The 14,414-nt window shown below is 42.2% G+C and overlaps 1 protein-coding gene across 1 annotated transcript in view; it reads left to right on the top strand.

Annotated features, from left to right (window-relative positions):
* Positions 1-1,697: 1,697 nt before the first annotated feature.
* Positions 1,698-14,414, top strand: part of LOC133267013 (ribonuclease H1-like) — a 236,645-nt gene continuing 223,928 nt past the window's right edge. The window contains exon 1 of the mRNA XM_061448894.1: positions 1,698-2,009. Within this exon, the coding sequence (XP_061304878.1) occupies positions 1,833-2,009 (177 nt within the window). The 5' untranslated portion in view covers positions 1,698-1,832. The remainder of the gene's footprint in view (positions 2,010-14,414) is intronic.

Below are 14,414 nucleotides of genomic sequence, written 5' to 3'. Positions count from 1 at the left end.
GGCAAAGTGGGATGGAAAACCTACTTCAGCTTTGGAGGAACGGGTGAGTGAACTGAAGAGGGGAGCAAGGGCCAAGACTGATCGTCCCATGAGAGCTACGGCTTCAGTCTCTGGTGATCAGTTTCCCAGATGGAATGGAAGAGCTGATTTTACTTCAGCTCCTGTGATAATGAAGAATAATCCCTTTCACCACGACTTAAGTGTCCAAAGCTGTGACGACCATTAGAGGGACCCTGCCTCCAGCCAGGTGGAGGTAGGGGACAATCGAATTTACTGGACTGCGTGGATCAGATGGCCTGGCACATCAGTCCCACAGAAGTATAAGGCTCTAGTAGATACCGGTGCACAGTGTACCCTGATGCCATCAAGCTGTCAAGGGGTGGAACCCATCTATATTTCTGGAGTAACAGGAGGATCCCAAGAGTTGACTGTGCTGGAGGCTGAAATCAGCCTGACTGGGAGGGAATGGCAAAAGCACCCTATTGTGACTGGTCCAGAGGCTCCATGCATCCTCGGCATAGACTACCTCAAGAGAGGGTACTTCAAAGACCCAAAAGGGTACCGGTGGGCTTTTGGTATTGCTGCTTTGGAGACTGAGGAAATTGAGCAGCTGCCCACCTTGCCTGGTCTCTCAGAAGATCCCTCTGCTGTGGGGTTGCTGAAAGTCAAAGAACAACAAGTGCCAATTGCAACCACAACAGTGCACCGGCGGCAATATCGCACCAACTGAGACTCCCTGATTCCCATCCATCAGCTGATCTGTAGACTGGAGAGTCAGGGGGTGATCAGCAGGACCCGCTCACCCTTCAATAGCCCCATATGGCCAGTGCGAAAGTCTAATGGAGAATGGAGACTAACAGTAGACTATCGTGGCCTGAATGAAGTCACACCACCATTGAGTGCTGCCATACCGGACATGCTAGAACTTCAGTATGAACTAGAGTCAAAGGCAGCCAAGTGGTATGCCACGATTCATATTGCCAATGCATTTTTCTCAATTCCTTTGGCAGCAGAGTGCAGGCCACAGTTTGCTTTTACTTGGAGAGGTGTCCAGTTCACTTGGAACCGACTGCCCCAGGGGTGGAAACACAGCCTTACCATTTGCCACGGACTGATCCAGACTGCACTGGAACAGGGGCAAGCTCCAGAACACCTGCAATACATTGATGACATTATTGTGTGGGGCGATACAACAGAAGAAGTCTTTGAGAAAGGGAGGAAAATAATCCAAATCCTGCTGAAAGCTGGTTTTGCCATAAAACGGAGTAAGGTCAAGGGACCTGCACAGGAGATTCAATTTTTGGGAATAAAATGGCAAGATGGACGTAGACAGATCCCCACAGATGTGATCAACAAGATAACAGCAATGTCTCCACCAACTAATAAGAAAGAAACGCAAGCTTTCTTGGGTGCAGTGGGGTTCTGGAGAATGCACATCCCAAATTACAGTTCGATTGTAAGCCCTCTCTATCATGTGACCCGGAAGAAGAATGATTTTAAATGGGGCCCTGAGCAGCAACAAGCCTTTGCGCAAATTAAACACGAGACAGTTCATGCAGTAGCCCTTGGACCGGTCCGGACCGGGCCAGATGTAAAAAATGTGCTGTACACTGCAGCTGGGGAGAACGGTCCTACCTGGAGCCTCTTCCAGAAAGCTCCAGGGGAGACTTGAGGTCGACCCCTCAGCTTTTGGATATAAAGGATCTGAGGCCAGCTATACCCCAACTGAGAAAGAGATACTGGCAGCCTGTGAAGGGGTTCGAGCTGCTTCGGAAGTGATTGGCACTGAAGCACAGCTCCTCCTGGCACCCCGGTTGCCCGTGCTGGGCTGGATGTTCAAAGGCAGGGTCTCCTCTACACATCATGCAACTGATGCTACATGGAGTAAATGGGCTGCACTAATTACACAACGAACTCAAATAGGAAATCCCAGTCGTCCAGGCATTCTAGAAGTCATCATGGACTGGCCAGAGGGCAAAGATTTTGGAATGTCACCAAAGGAGGAGGTGGTGCGCGCTGAAGGGGCCCCACCATATAATAAACTGTCAGAAAGTGAAAAGCAGTATGCCTTGTTTACTGATGGCTCTTGCCGTATTGTGGGAAAGCATCGGAGATGGAAGGCAGCTGTATGGAGTCCTGGACGACAAGTTGCAGAAACTGCTGAAGGAGAGGGTGAATCAAGTCAGTTTGCCGAGGTGAAAGCCATCCAGCTGGCCCTGGACATTGCTGAAAGAGAAAAGTGGCCAGTACTTTATCTCTATACTGACTCATGGATAGTGGCAAATGCCCCGTGGGGGTGGTTGAAGCAATGGAAGCAGAGCAACTGGCAACGCAGAGGCACCACTCACTGGGAGTGAGTGAACAAGTAACCTGACTGGGTTTAAACCACGACAGGGTCTCGGAACTTCTGTCAGACACTGCATCACTATTCAGTGATTTCCAGCCATTTACTTCTGCACAGGACAGTGCTTCCTCACACCCACTGAGCTTTCATGGCATATGACTGTCTTAGAAATGACGGGAATCTTCGGACTTACCCAGAAGTAACTTGTTTGGAACTGTTGTCCAATGACAGGAATTCAGGGGAAAGTTGAGACTCTCACTATGAGTTTGAAGACAGAAAGCAAAGCTGAGACAGAGTGGATATTGGAAGCAGAGACTATGGGCTCGAGACTAAAGAATAATGCAGTAGAAAGATACTGGATATACAATCTTTTGATTTAAGAAAAATCTAAATAATTAAGTACTAATTATTATTATTAACTGGTCAAGGAGGCTTTAAACTAGATGTGTTGGGGGAGGGGGGCATCATTCCATCCCAACACACCCAGTCAGTTGCCAGAACCTATAATAAATGCCTGGAGCAATGTAGAGATATCCCAGCTGCTCCAGCCAATGAGCCGGCTTCAGCTGGAGCTCGGCTCAGATGCCTCTATACAAATGCCTGTAGCATGAGGAACAAACAAGAGGAATTAGAGATGTGTGCACGTCTATGGGGGTATGATATAATAGGCATCGCAGAAACATGGTGGGATGGCTCCTGAGACTGGAGTGTTGGAATGGAAGGTTACAGGCTTTTTAGAAAAGATAGGCCTGGCAGGCAGGGAGGGGGAGTTGCCCTTTATGTTAGGGAGAGGCTGGAGAGTATGGAACTCTGTCTGGGGACAGGTGAGCAGTCCACAGAGAGTTTGTGGGTCAGGGTTAAAGGGAATATAGCTATGGGAGACATTACTGTGGGGATCTGTGACAGACCACCTGAGCAAGGAGAACCTGTGGATGAAGCACTCCATAGACAGATAGGAAAAGCCTCACGCTCACAGACCCTTGTTCTCATGGGTGACTTCAACCACCCTGACATTTGTTGGAAGGATGGTACAGCCTGGCACAAGCAATCCAGGAGGTTCCTCGATTGTGTACAAGACAACTTCCTTCTGCAAGTAATAGAGGAGCCGACAAGGAGAGATGCTGTGTTTGACCTCATTCTCACCAACAGGGAAGGGCTCATTGGAAATGTGACTCTCCAGGGCAGCCTTGGATGCAGCGATCATGAGATGCTCGAATTTGAGATCTTCAGGACAGTGAGAAGAGCATGCAGCAAGCTCACTGACCTGGACTTCAAAAGAGCAGAATTTGGCCTCTTCAGGAACCTGCTTTGGAAGGTTCCATAGGATACAGCCTTGAGGGCAGAGGGGCCCAAGACTGTTGGTTGATATTCAAGGATCACCTGCTGCAAGCTCAAGAGTGTTGCATCCCAACCAGAAGGAAGTGCAGCAGGAGGGCCAGGAGACCTCCTTGGATGGATAAGGAGCTCCTGAGGAAAATTCAATTGAAAAAAGAGGCTTATAAAAAGTGGAAGCAAGGACAGGCGGCATGGGAAGAGTACAGGGATGTTGTCCGAGAAGCTAGGGACCAAGTTAGGAAAGCTAAGGCTCAGTTAGAATTAAACTTAGCTAGAGATATTAAAGATAACAGGAAAGGATTCTACAGGTACATAGCAAATAAAAAACAGACTAGGGAGAATGTAGGCCCCCTCAGGAAGCTATAGGGAGAACTGGCTACACAGGATTTGGAGAAGGCTGAGGTTCTGAAAGACTTCTTTGCTTCAGTCTTCACTGCAAAAGGCTCTGACGGCACCACCCAAGTCTTGGAAGGCAGATGCAGGGACTGTGAGAATAAAGACCTTGCCCCCACTGTAGGAGAGGATCTGGTTCGAGACCGTCTTAAAAATCTGAACATGCGCAAGTCCATGGGTCCTGATGAGATCCATCCGCGGGTCCTGAAGGAGCTGGCGAATGAAGTTGCGAAGCCGCTGGCCATCATATTTGAGAAATCATGGCAGTCAGGTGAAGCTCCCGATGACTGGAAAAAGGGAAATATAACCCCCATTTTCAAGAAGGAGAAAATGGAGGACCCGGGGAATTACAGACCAGTCAGTCTCACCTCTGTGCCTGGCAAAATCTTGGAGCAGATTCTCCTGGAAGGCATGCTAAGGCACATGAAAATCAACAAGTTGCTTGGTGACAGTTGGCATGGCTTCACTAAGGGAAAATCCTGCCTGACCAATTTGGTGGCCTTCTATGATGGGGCTACAGAACTGATGGACAGGGGTAGAAGAGTTGATGTCATCTACCTGGACTTGTGTAAAGCATTCAACACTGTCCCACACGACATCCTTGTCTCTTAATTGGAGCGACATCAATTTGATGGATGGACCACTCGGTGGATAAAGAACTGGCTGGATGGCCGCACACAAAGAGTTGTGGTCAATGGCTCAATGTCCAGCTGGAGACCAGTAATGAGTGGTGTCCCTCAGGGAGTGGTGTTGGGACCGGTCTTGTTTAACATCTTCGTCGTTGACATGGACAGTGGGATTGAGTGTGCCCTCAGCAAGTTTGCTGATGACACCAAGCTGTGTGGTTCGGTTGATATGCTGAAGGGAAGGAATGCCATCCAGAGGGACCTTGACACACTTGTGAGGTGGGCTGATGCCAACCTCATGAAGTTTAACCATGCCAAGTGCAAGGTCCTACACCTGGGTCGGAGCAATCCCAGGCACAGCTACAGGTTGGGCAGAGAAGAGATTCAGAGCAGCCCTGCGGAGAAGGACTTGGGGGTGCTGGTCGATGAGAAAATGAACATGAGCCCGCAGTGTGCGCTTGCAGCCCAGAAAGCCAACCGTATCCTGGGCTGCATCAAAAGGAGCGTGACCAGCAGATTGAAGGAGGTGATCCTGGACCCTCTACTCTGCTCTTGTGAGACCTCACTTGGAGTATTGTGTGCAGTTCTGGTGTCCTCAACATAAAAAGGACATGGAAGTGTTGGAACAAGTCCAGAGGAGGGCCATGAGGATGATCAGGGGACTGGAGCACCTCCTGTATGAAGACAGGCTGAGGAAGTTGGGGCTGTTGAGCCTGGAGAAGAGAAGGCTGCGTGGAGACCTCATAGGAGCCTTCCAGTATCTGAAGGGGGGCTATAGGGATGCTGGGGAGGGACTCTTCATTAGGGACTGTAGTGATAGGACAAGGGGTAATGGGTTAAAACTTCAACAGGGGAAGTTTAGATTGGATATAAGGAAGAAGTTCTTTCCTGTTAGGGTGGTGAGGCACTGGAATAGGTTGCCCAGGGAGGTTGTGAATGCTCCATCCCTGGCAGTGTTCAAGGCCAGGTTGGACGAGGCCTTGGGTGATATGATTTAGCGTAAGGTGTCCCTGCCCACGGCAGTGGGGTTGGAACTAGATGATCTTAAGGTCCTTTCCAACCCTAACGATTCTATGATTCTATGATTTACACTCTTCTACACTTAGGTATATAAAATATATGGCAACCAACTCTCCAGACAGATCTATTGGATTGAATAAGTCAGCTTGGAAGGTCCAGAATTTAGGAGTTCCACTTCTAGGTTTATCCAATAGAAAAAAAGCATGAAACTTCAGCATGTGTTCTGAGTGGCTGCATTAGGTACCTACAGTTAAGTGGCATAAATATTTCTCCCACGACATTTCTCTTTTTTATGCTTCATTGTTGTAAAAAGTTTTGTTATTAATTCTGTAGATAATCTTAGATTTTTTTTTTAAATAATCCATTAGCATAGTAACAACTTCCCACACAGTACGACTGTGACTGTGGAGGAGAGGAGAGATGTGGTCTCCTGGTGGTGATCAAGACACACAAAAACAGGGGAAGTGAGGAAGCTCAAGTTAGCCTTATGTTGCACCACCTTGAACCATTTTATTTAATTTGGATTTCTTAAAATTGCATTTAGAAAAACAAAACTGCAGAATTTGAGCAGCAGTTTTCACAGTTTAGAATTCTGAGAGCATTTTGTTCTTCATGCCTAAAACCATTTACCTTTAATTACAGGCTCACTCTTGTAAAAGTTGAGGGTGATTATTCAGCAGTTTAATTGTAGACAAGCTCCAAAAAGACTACTTAAAAGAATAACAGTACAACAAAAATCAAACTCACTCTGACATTTGCCATCCATCCCAAACATGGGATGAAAATCAATTGGCTTGGATGGACTGTGCAAAACATGATTTATCTGGATTTGTTATGAACTACTTTTGGCAACTTTGATAAGTTCACAATTAAAGGTGTTAGTGCCTATTCATATTCTTGCACTGCCCACATGATTCACAGTTTTAAAGATTAAACAAGCCTTAAACATCTTAAGGCTTTACCAGGGAAAATAATTATCATGACCAAACTGAAATTTATTCTAATGATTTATGTATGGCTTATGTATCAGTTCATTCCTACTTAAATCTTAAAAATAATACATGTAGAAAACAGTGACGTATCTTCCACTTTGCTGGTTACTCTGTCATTTGCATTCCCAATGCTCTATTATTTATTATTTAAAGATCAAACTGATTTCTGATACCTTTGAACAATCAAAAGACAGAAGAAGACAAAATTCTGCTCCTGGAAATCCCTGTGACAGACTGCCGCTGGGTAAATGTACTAATGAGTAAGTGTAGCAAATTCAGAGGAACAATTGCATTTAAATAATTAAATAATAATTTAAAGGAAAGGAGGAGGAAAGCTCACAGAAATTTAGTTTGGGAAGATGACAAAAAATATCCACTTTATATGCCATGTTGTGGATAGTAATGCAACTCCATCTTCAAATAATGTGCTCATTAGTGAAAGCTCTCAACAGAAACAGTCACACATGTAGTTTTACACATGTAATTCAGAGTTTTCAGGCAAGAATTTCAGGTTTGCATTATTTTATGATCTCTGATTTTTTTCTGGACACGTTATGGTAGTTAAATGTAATGCATTTTACACAGTCATAGTCTTCTGTATAGAATTAGCTATGTTTCTAATATTTTTTTCATCTTATTTAATTAGAACCACTGTTTACATTACTTCCATATTTTATGAAACTTATTCAATTACAAATTGAGACATTTTCAAAAACACTTAAATATAAGGACTTAATTTGTTTAGATTCATAATCAGAGAGGTTTTCAACAGCTATTTAAAATCATTACAACCGTTACTATCGCTGCATTACTTGCTAATTGGATTGAACTGATCCTTTGCAAATTGAGACAGCAATTTTTTTTTTTCACAGCAGATATTAGCTATGAGCAGAAATGATTTGGTACCATCTTAAAATCTGATATTCTGACATGTTTTTAAACAACACATTTTAGATATTCACAGTTGCTTGTGGATGCTCCAGTGACTCACCAGCACTGAAGCAGAATGATGAGTGTCATGACAGTGCAAGCACATGGTGTGTTCGCTTCTCTGTACCTGAACAAGTGCAGCAGGAGGCCAGGAGACCTCCTTGAATGGATAAGGAGCTGCTGAGGAAAATTCAAATGAAAAAAGAAGCTTATAAAAGGTGGAAGCAAGGACAGGAGGCATGGGAAGAGTACAGGGATGTTGTCCGGGAAGCTAGGGACCAGGTTAGGAATGCTAAGGCTCAGTTAGAATTAAACTTGGCTATGGGTATTAAGGATAACAGGAAGGGATTCTATAGGTACGTAGCGAATAAAAAACAGGCTAGGGAGAACGCAGGCCCCCTCTGGAAGCTATAGGGAGAACTGGCTACACAGGATTTGGAGAAGGCTGAGGTTATGAAGGACTTCTTTGCCTCGGTCTTCACTGGCAAAAGCTCTGACCACACCACCCAAGTCTTGGAAGGCAGATGCAGGGACTGTGAAAATGAAAACCTTAGACCCACTGTCGGAGAGATCTGGTTCGAGACCACCTTAAAAACCTGAACATGCACAAGTCCATGGGTCCTGATGAAATCCATTCACGGGTCCTGAAGGAGCTGGCAAATGAAGTTGCTAAGACACTGTTTATCGTGTTTGAAAAATCATGGCAGTCAGGTGAAGTTCCTGATGACTGTAAAAGGGGAAATATAAACCCCATTTTCAAGAAGGGGAAAATGGATGGCCTGGGGAATTACAGACCGGTCAGTCTCACCTCTGTGCCTGGCAAAATCTTGGAGCAGATTCTCCTGGAAGGCATGCTAAGGCGCATGAAAATCAACAAGGTGCTTTGTGACAGCCAGCATGGCTTCACGAAGGGGAAATCCTGCCTGACCAATTTGGTGGCCTTCTCTGATGGGGCTACAGAACTGATGGACAAGGGTAGAAGAGTTGATGTCATCTACCTGGACTTGTGACACTGTCCTGCATGATATCCTTGTCTCTAAATTGGAGAGACATCAATTTGATGGATGGACCACTCGGTGGATAAAGAACTGGCTGGATGGCTGCACGCAGAGAGTTGTGGTCAACAGCCCAATGTCCGGCTGGAGACCAGTAACGAGTGGTGTCCCTCAGGGAGTGGTGTTGGGACTGTCTTGCTCAACACCTTTGTCAGTGACATGGACAGTAGGATTGAGTGCGCCCTCAGCAAGTTTGCCAATGACACCAAGCTGTGTGGTTCGGCTGTTATGCTGGAGGGAAGGAATGCCATCAAGAGGGACCTTGACATGCTTGTGAGGTGGGCTGATGCCAACCTTGTAAAGTTTAACCATGCCAAGGGCAAGTTCCTATATCTGAGTCATAGCAATCCCAGGCAAAGCTACAGGTTAGGCAGAGAAGAGATTCAGAGCAGCCCTGCGGAGAAGGACTTGGGGGTGTTGGTTGATGAGAAAATGAACATGAGGCAGCAGTGTGCGCTCACAGCCCAGAAAGCCGACCGTATTGTGGGCTGCATCAAAAAGAGCATGACCAGCAGGTCCAAGGAGGTGATCCTGCCCCTCTACTCTGCTCTTGTGAGACCTCACTTGCAGTATTGTATGCAGTTCTGGTGCCCTCAACATAAAAAGGACATGGAACTGTTGGAACAAGTCCAGAGGAGGGGCACGAGGATGATCAGGGGACTGGAGCACCTCCTGTATGAAGACAGGCTGAGAAAGTTGGAGCTGTTGAGCCTGGAGAAGAGAAGGCTGCATGGAGACCTCATAGCAGCCTTCCAGTACCTGAAGGGAGCCTATGAGGATGCTGGGGAGGGACTGTAGTGATAGGACAAGGGGTAATGGGTTAAAACTTCAACAGGGGAAGTTTAGATTGGATATAAGGAGGAAGTTCTTTGTTGTAAGGGTGTTGAGGCACTGGAATGGGCCGCCCAAGGAATTTGTGAATGCTCCATCCGTGGTTGTGTTCAAGGCTGGGTTGGACAGAGCCTTGGGTGACATGTTTTAGTGTGAGGTGTTGCCCACGGTCACTTTTATACAAACAATTGGGTCAGAAGCAGAATAACCCAGAGTGAATAATAACTGTAGTCATCTCAAAACAAATAAAGACAAGAGCATGAATAAAAAGATGATAAGGAAAACCAAAGCACCTGAAATCCTACAGATTACAGCAGTTACATGGAATATGTTCAAGCAAGATTGTGATCTCTTGCTTTGAAAATAAAGCCATTTCATAATCTTCAAAAATAAGGTATGGGTTTTTTTTAATACCAACAGCTGTAAACCATTAAACAATGTACCATATTTAGTTGAGGAAAACCAAACCAGTTCTCAACACTATTTTATTAAGATTCATAAATTGAACTTTTTTCTGTAGGAATTATTTCCATACATGAAATTAAAAAGAAGGATAACACATTTTAAAATTTTAAGCATTGGATTCAAATAGGCAATTTCAGAGATGTTAGGTCCTAATACACAAATACATTGTACGCGGATAACAGATCCAACACTGAGAAGACCAGAAAATTATTGTACTGAATGTAGAGGATAATAAAAATTATGTCACGCGGTTGTTTTGAATAAAAATATAACAAATATAAATTTCGTAGAAAAAAAAAGAGAAGCATTTAAAAATTAAATGAATGAACGCTCACAGTTCTGAATAGAAGTTGGATAATTTTATGAAAAGTGAAATGCACAAGTGTAGAAGCAAACTAGTCTAAGAAATTTTCTTCCTCAAATAAAATTGCCATGTATTCAGGAATCAGCACAAAAAGGTTTTAGGTACTTGTAAAGAAATTAATCAGAAGTCTTTGTAGAGGTAGGATGCAACAATAATGAAGACTTACAGTAATCTTGCAAATCAAAGTGATTTCTTTGTAAATGGGAAAATAAACTGTGGAACACAGAAAGAGTCACAGCTCAGCAGCATTGTGCTGAGGCACATGCCATTTACACGGGTATTCCACCTTCCTAAGGCATTTCCAAACTTCCATCACATGCCAATGCTCATACTGATCATGAAGAACTCTTTCTCTCTATAAGATCATGCAGAAGTCTTCATGCCAGTCTTTGGGGACAGTGTTCACTAACTACAGCGTAGAAGTTATGACATTATTATCAGCATTGCTAATTATGCATCTAAATAGTAGTAAGATACTGATGCATTGCTACCTGGTATTAGTCATACGCTTTTCTTTACTTTCCTATTATCTTAAAAAATGCCTTCTTGTCTCATGGACTGTTAGGTTTTTATTGAGATATTATCAGCAGTATGTGAAACTTGAGCAGTCAAAACTGCTTCCTAAGCATCAGCTACAAGAGGCTTAGCTCTTTTGATTAAAACCTGTATACTCAAATAGATGACTGTAATGTAAGAACTACTGAACCTTTACCTCAGAACTCAAAGGCTGACAGCTGTGCGACGTAAATCACACTTTCTTTCCTTCTAATCATTCTGACATTTTTTTTCAACTGAATTACTGTCTTAGGATGGGTAGGAATGTTTCTTTATTTACCTGACATATCAAAATTAGCCAAGAAAATTTGTATTTCTCAAACTTTGAAAAATGCTAGGCTTTTCCGTAAACAGTCGGGGAGGAGGGGTTAGGGTTTTTCCTTTTTTTTTATTTAAAACCATATGCATATAACTGTTAGGTCCTCTAAAGTAGGGTTTTGGTGATGGAAGAGGTGCAAATTTTATAAGTGGTCAAAAATTAGTATTTCCTACTTTTTAAATGTTTTATTATCTTAACTCTCTAGGAAAACTAAGGAAAGTGTACATTTTGTAAAAGAAAACATTTTGTAAAAGAAAAATGCTGAAAGAAGACAGCTTAACTAAATTGAACAGTTCTTTCATTGCACTGAAAATCCTTCTAGTTTCTATGTTTGGTTGTTGTATTTTTTTGTATTGTTCATGTAGTAAAATACTGTCGTGGTTTAAACCCAGTCAGGCAATTAGTTCACTCACTTCCCCCCACTTCTTTCCCTCCCCCTGCTCCCGGAGGGACGGAGAGGAGAATCGAAAAGAATGCAACTCCCACGGGTTGAGATAAGAACAGTTTAGCAACTAAGGTATAACACAAATCACTACTGCTACCACCAATGATAACGATAAAGGAAATAACAAGGGAAGAGAATACAACACCTCACCACCAGCCGACCGATAACTCACCCCCCAGGCCCGACCAAGCACCGACCCATACCTCCTCCAACCCTGCAGTCTCCCAGCCCTTCCGGCTAACTCCCAGTTATATCCTGGGCATGACGTTCTGTGGTATGGAATATCTCTTTGGTCAGTTTGGGTCAGGTGTCCTGTCTCTGCTTCCTCCTGGTTTCCCCTCCTCCCTGGCAGAGCATGAGGCTCACAAAGTCCTTGGCCAAACCAAAACATCCTTGTTATCAGCTCTGTTCCCAGGCCGAAAGTCAAAACACTGCACTGCACCAGCTACTAAGAAGGAGAAACATGACAGCTACGGCTGAACCCAGGACAAATACATTTCACAATGCAAAGTGATTTTTGAGAGAAAAATGTTATAACTATGGAAAGTTAATCTTTAATATTTTTTAAAGGAAGTTGAAAGGACTAGGACCATCTCCTGATATGGCATTCATTGAATGGTTGAGTGTATCAAAGCCCATAGACATCCATCTTGAATTTTAGTTATATCTTTACTTCTGTATAGAATAAAAATGACCCCTTACTCTTTATCTGCCTTTTTTCTACTACTTTGATATTTGAAGAGCTGAATTAGAAGAGTTTCATTCTTAATATTACGTATTTTGATCTTCATTTTTTCCTCTTGCTTTATTTTCCATCAATACTTTCTCTTTTCCTTTCCCAAATACCTGTTCCTCTCTTGCGTGTTTCACCTATAGTGACTTGCAAAATTTCCTACAAGAAAGCAGTGTCAGATCAGACATACAAATATTTTTATGCTTATGTATAATATATATGCTTATAGCATATGTAGACAGGAAGTTAAAATATGGCACTTAAAAGCCAACACTTCAATATCTTTCATCTCCCATTTTATAGATGAGTTATTTTAAAGAATTTTTTTGTATCTTATAAGATACTTGAACATTAGAAGTTTATTTCTTTGCTTATGCAGTACTTACTGTGTTTTGCATTCCATTTAAGCTTCAGGGCAGTAAGTTACGCTATTGATATTATGCCAAACCAGATATATCAGCAACTTTTGCAGTACTCATCTTGTTCCATTGCAGACTTCATCTATGGAATTTGAGTTACTACTAAGTCTGGAAGTACAAAATAAGAACAAAATCTACCCTCTGTATCTTTCTTAAAAAAAACAGCAACTAATCCTTCATTGTTTAATAATGTTAATTTCCCTGAAGCCTTAAATTAATATTTAGAAGTTTTCTGTGTCTGATTTTCATTAAATAAATTATAATTTATTGCTGACAGTATTTTAAGTAAGGAGAAGATTTTGATTCATTTTTTTGTTTTTGGTTTTATAACAATTCACCATTACAAATGGAAAGGACTAAGTCTTATTTTGCTTCATATTCTACAAGCAATCTATACTAAACTTTAATTGCTTTCTAACATAATGTGCAATAATCTATACTAAATTATTACAAGGATCTTTCTATTTTTCTCTGATAGTTTCATCAGTGAAATATAATTTCTAACCAAGATTTATTTTCTTTTTCATATACCACTAGGGAAAACACATTTTTGCTACCTGGTCCTTCAAATATTTATGAAAAAATCCTGACACTAATCACAGGAAGAAATAAATAGCTGGAAAAAAATATTTACAAAAAACTCTAGTGAAAGTATTCATATTAGAGGAAGTTGCAGATCTTAAACTACAATGCTACTTTTCTTTATCCCTGAAAAGATGGGGAAGGGAGTATGTAAAAGGCTAATAAATGGGAAAATCTGGAAAAGAGATTATTTTGGACGGTAAGACCCGGGGGGGACCACCAAACCCAAGATTTCCTTTTTCCTATTTTCAGTGCTTGCTCAGTATATAAAATTTGAGTGGGTTTGGGTATTATTTTTTTTTTTAATTTCTTCCTCCTGTTCAGTTGTCTCCATGCACAGCTTAGTACAAGTACTTGCTTTTCCAGCTGGTATTGTAAACATCACCATCCTGCAGATGCTAAAAAATGAGCAGCCTGCTCTTTCCACTTTTAAAACTCAGAGTAGCAGAAGCAGATTGGCATTGTTTTTTGACATGCACAGCATACATTACTGCAAGATGTCATATTGCCCCAAAAGGGTACTCAGAATGTCAAGAATCTTGGACCAGACACAACAAGATCATAAATATGCTACAAGAGAACACACTAGAATATTTGTATAAGATTATTATTAGGTATCAGATGAATACTGTTTCATCACATGCTTTCTGTGGAATAGGATTTGATGGTTACCTACTTGTGATAACATGAATTATATCTTTATTTGAATGCCACTGCATTGCAAATAAGATTTCAAAACTAAGTAGTGCTTACACTTTTATGTAGGTTAGACTCAAAAAAAAAAAAACAAACAACTTATTAAGGAATAGATTGCAAATGCAAAGTTTTCCATGATCACAAGAATAACTTGCTTACAACTCACGCTGTTAGTGTGGATATTCACTTTGGGCTGGGAGCATTAAAAACTCCAAATCTAAAAACTCCTATCTTAAAAACTCCAAATCTGAATTAATTTGATATGGAAAAATAATAGTTTATATTTATAACCATTTGAGGAAAAAAAATG

The sequence above is a fragment of the Pezoporus flaviventris genome, unplaced genomic scaffold (genome assembly GCF_033815535.1).
Source record: "Pezoporus flaviventris isolate CSIRO_AGI_PZ_B2104156 unplaced genomic scaffold, CSIRO_AGI_Pfla_v1 ptg000007l, whole genome shotgun sequence".
In the NCBI taxonomy this organism is placed as follows: Eukaryota; Metazoa; Chordata; class Aves; order Psittaciformes; family Psittacidae; genus Pezoporus; species Pezoporus flaviventris.
This window is presented reverse-complemented; position numbering and strand designations above follow the sequence as displayed.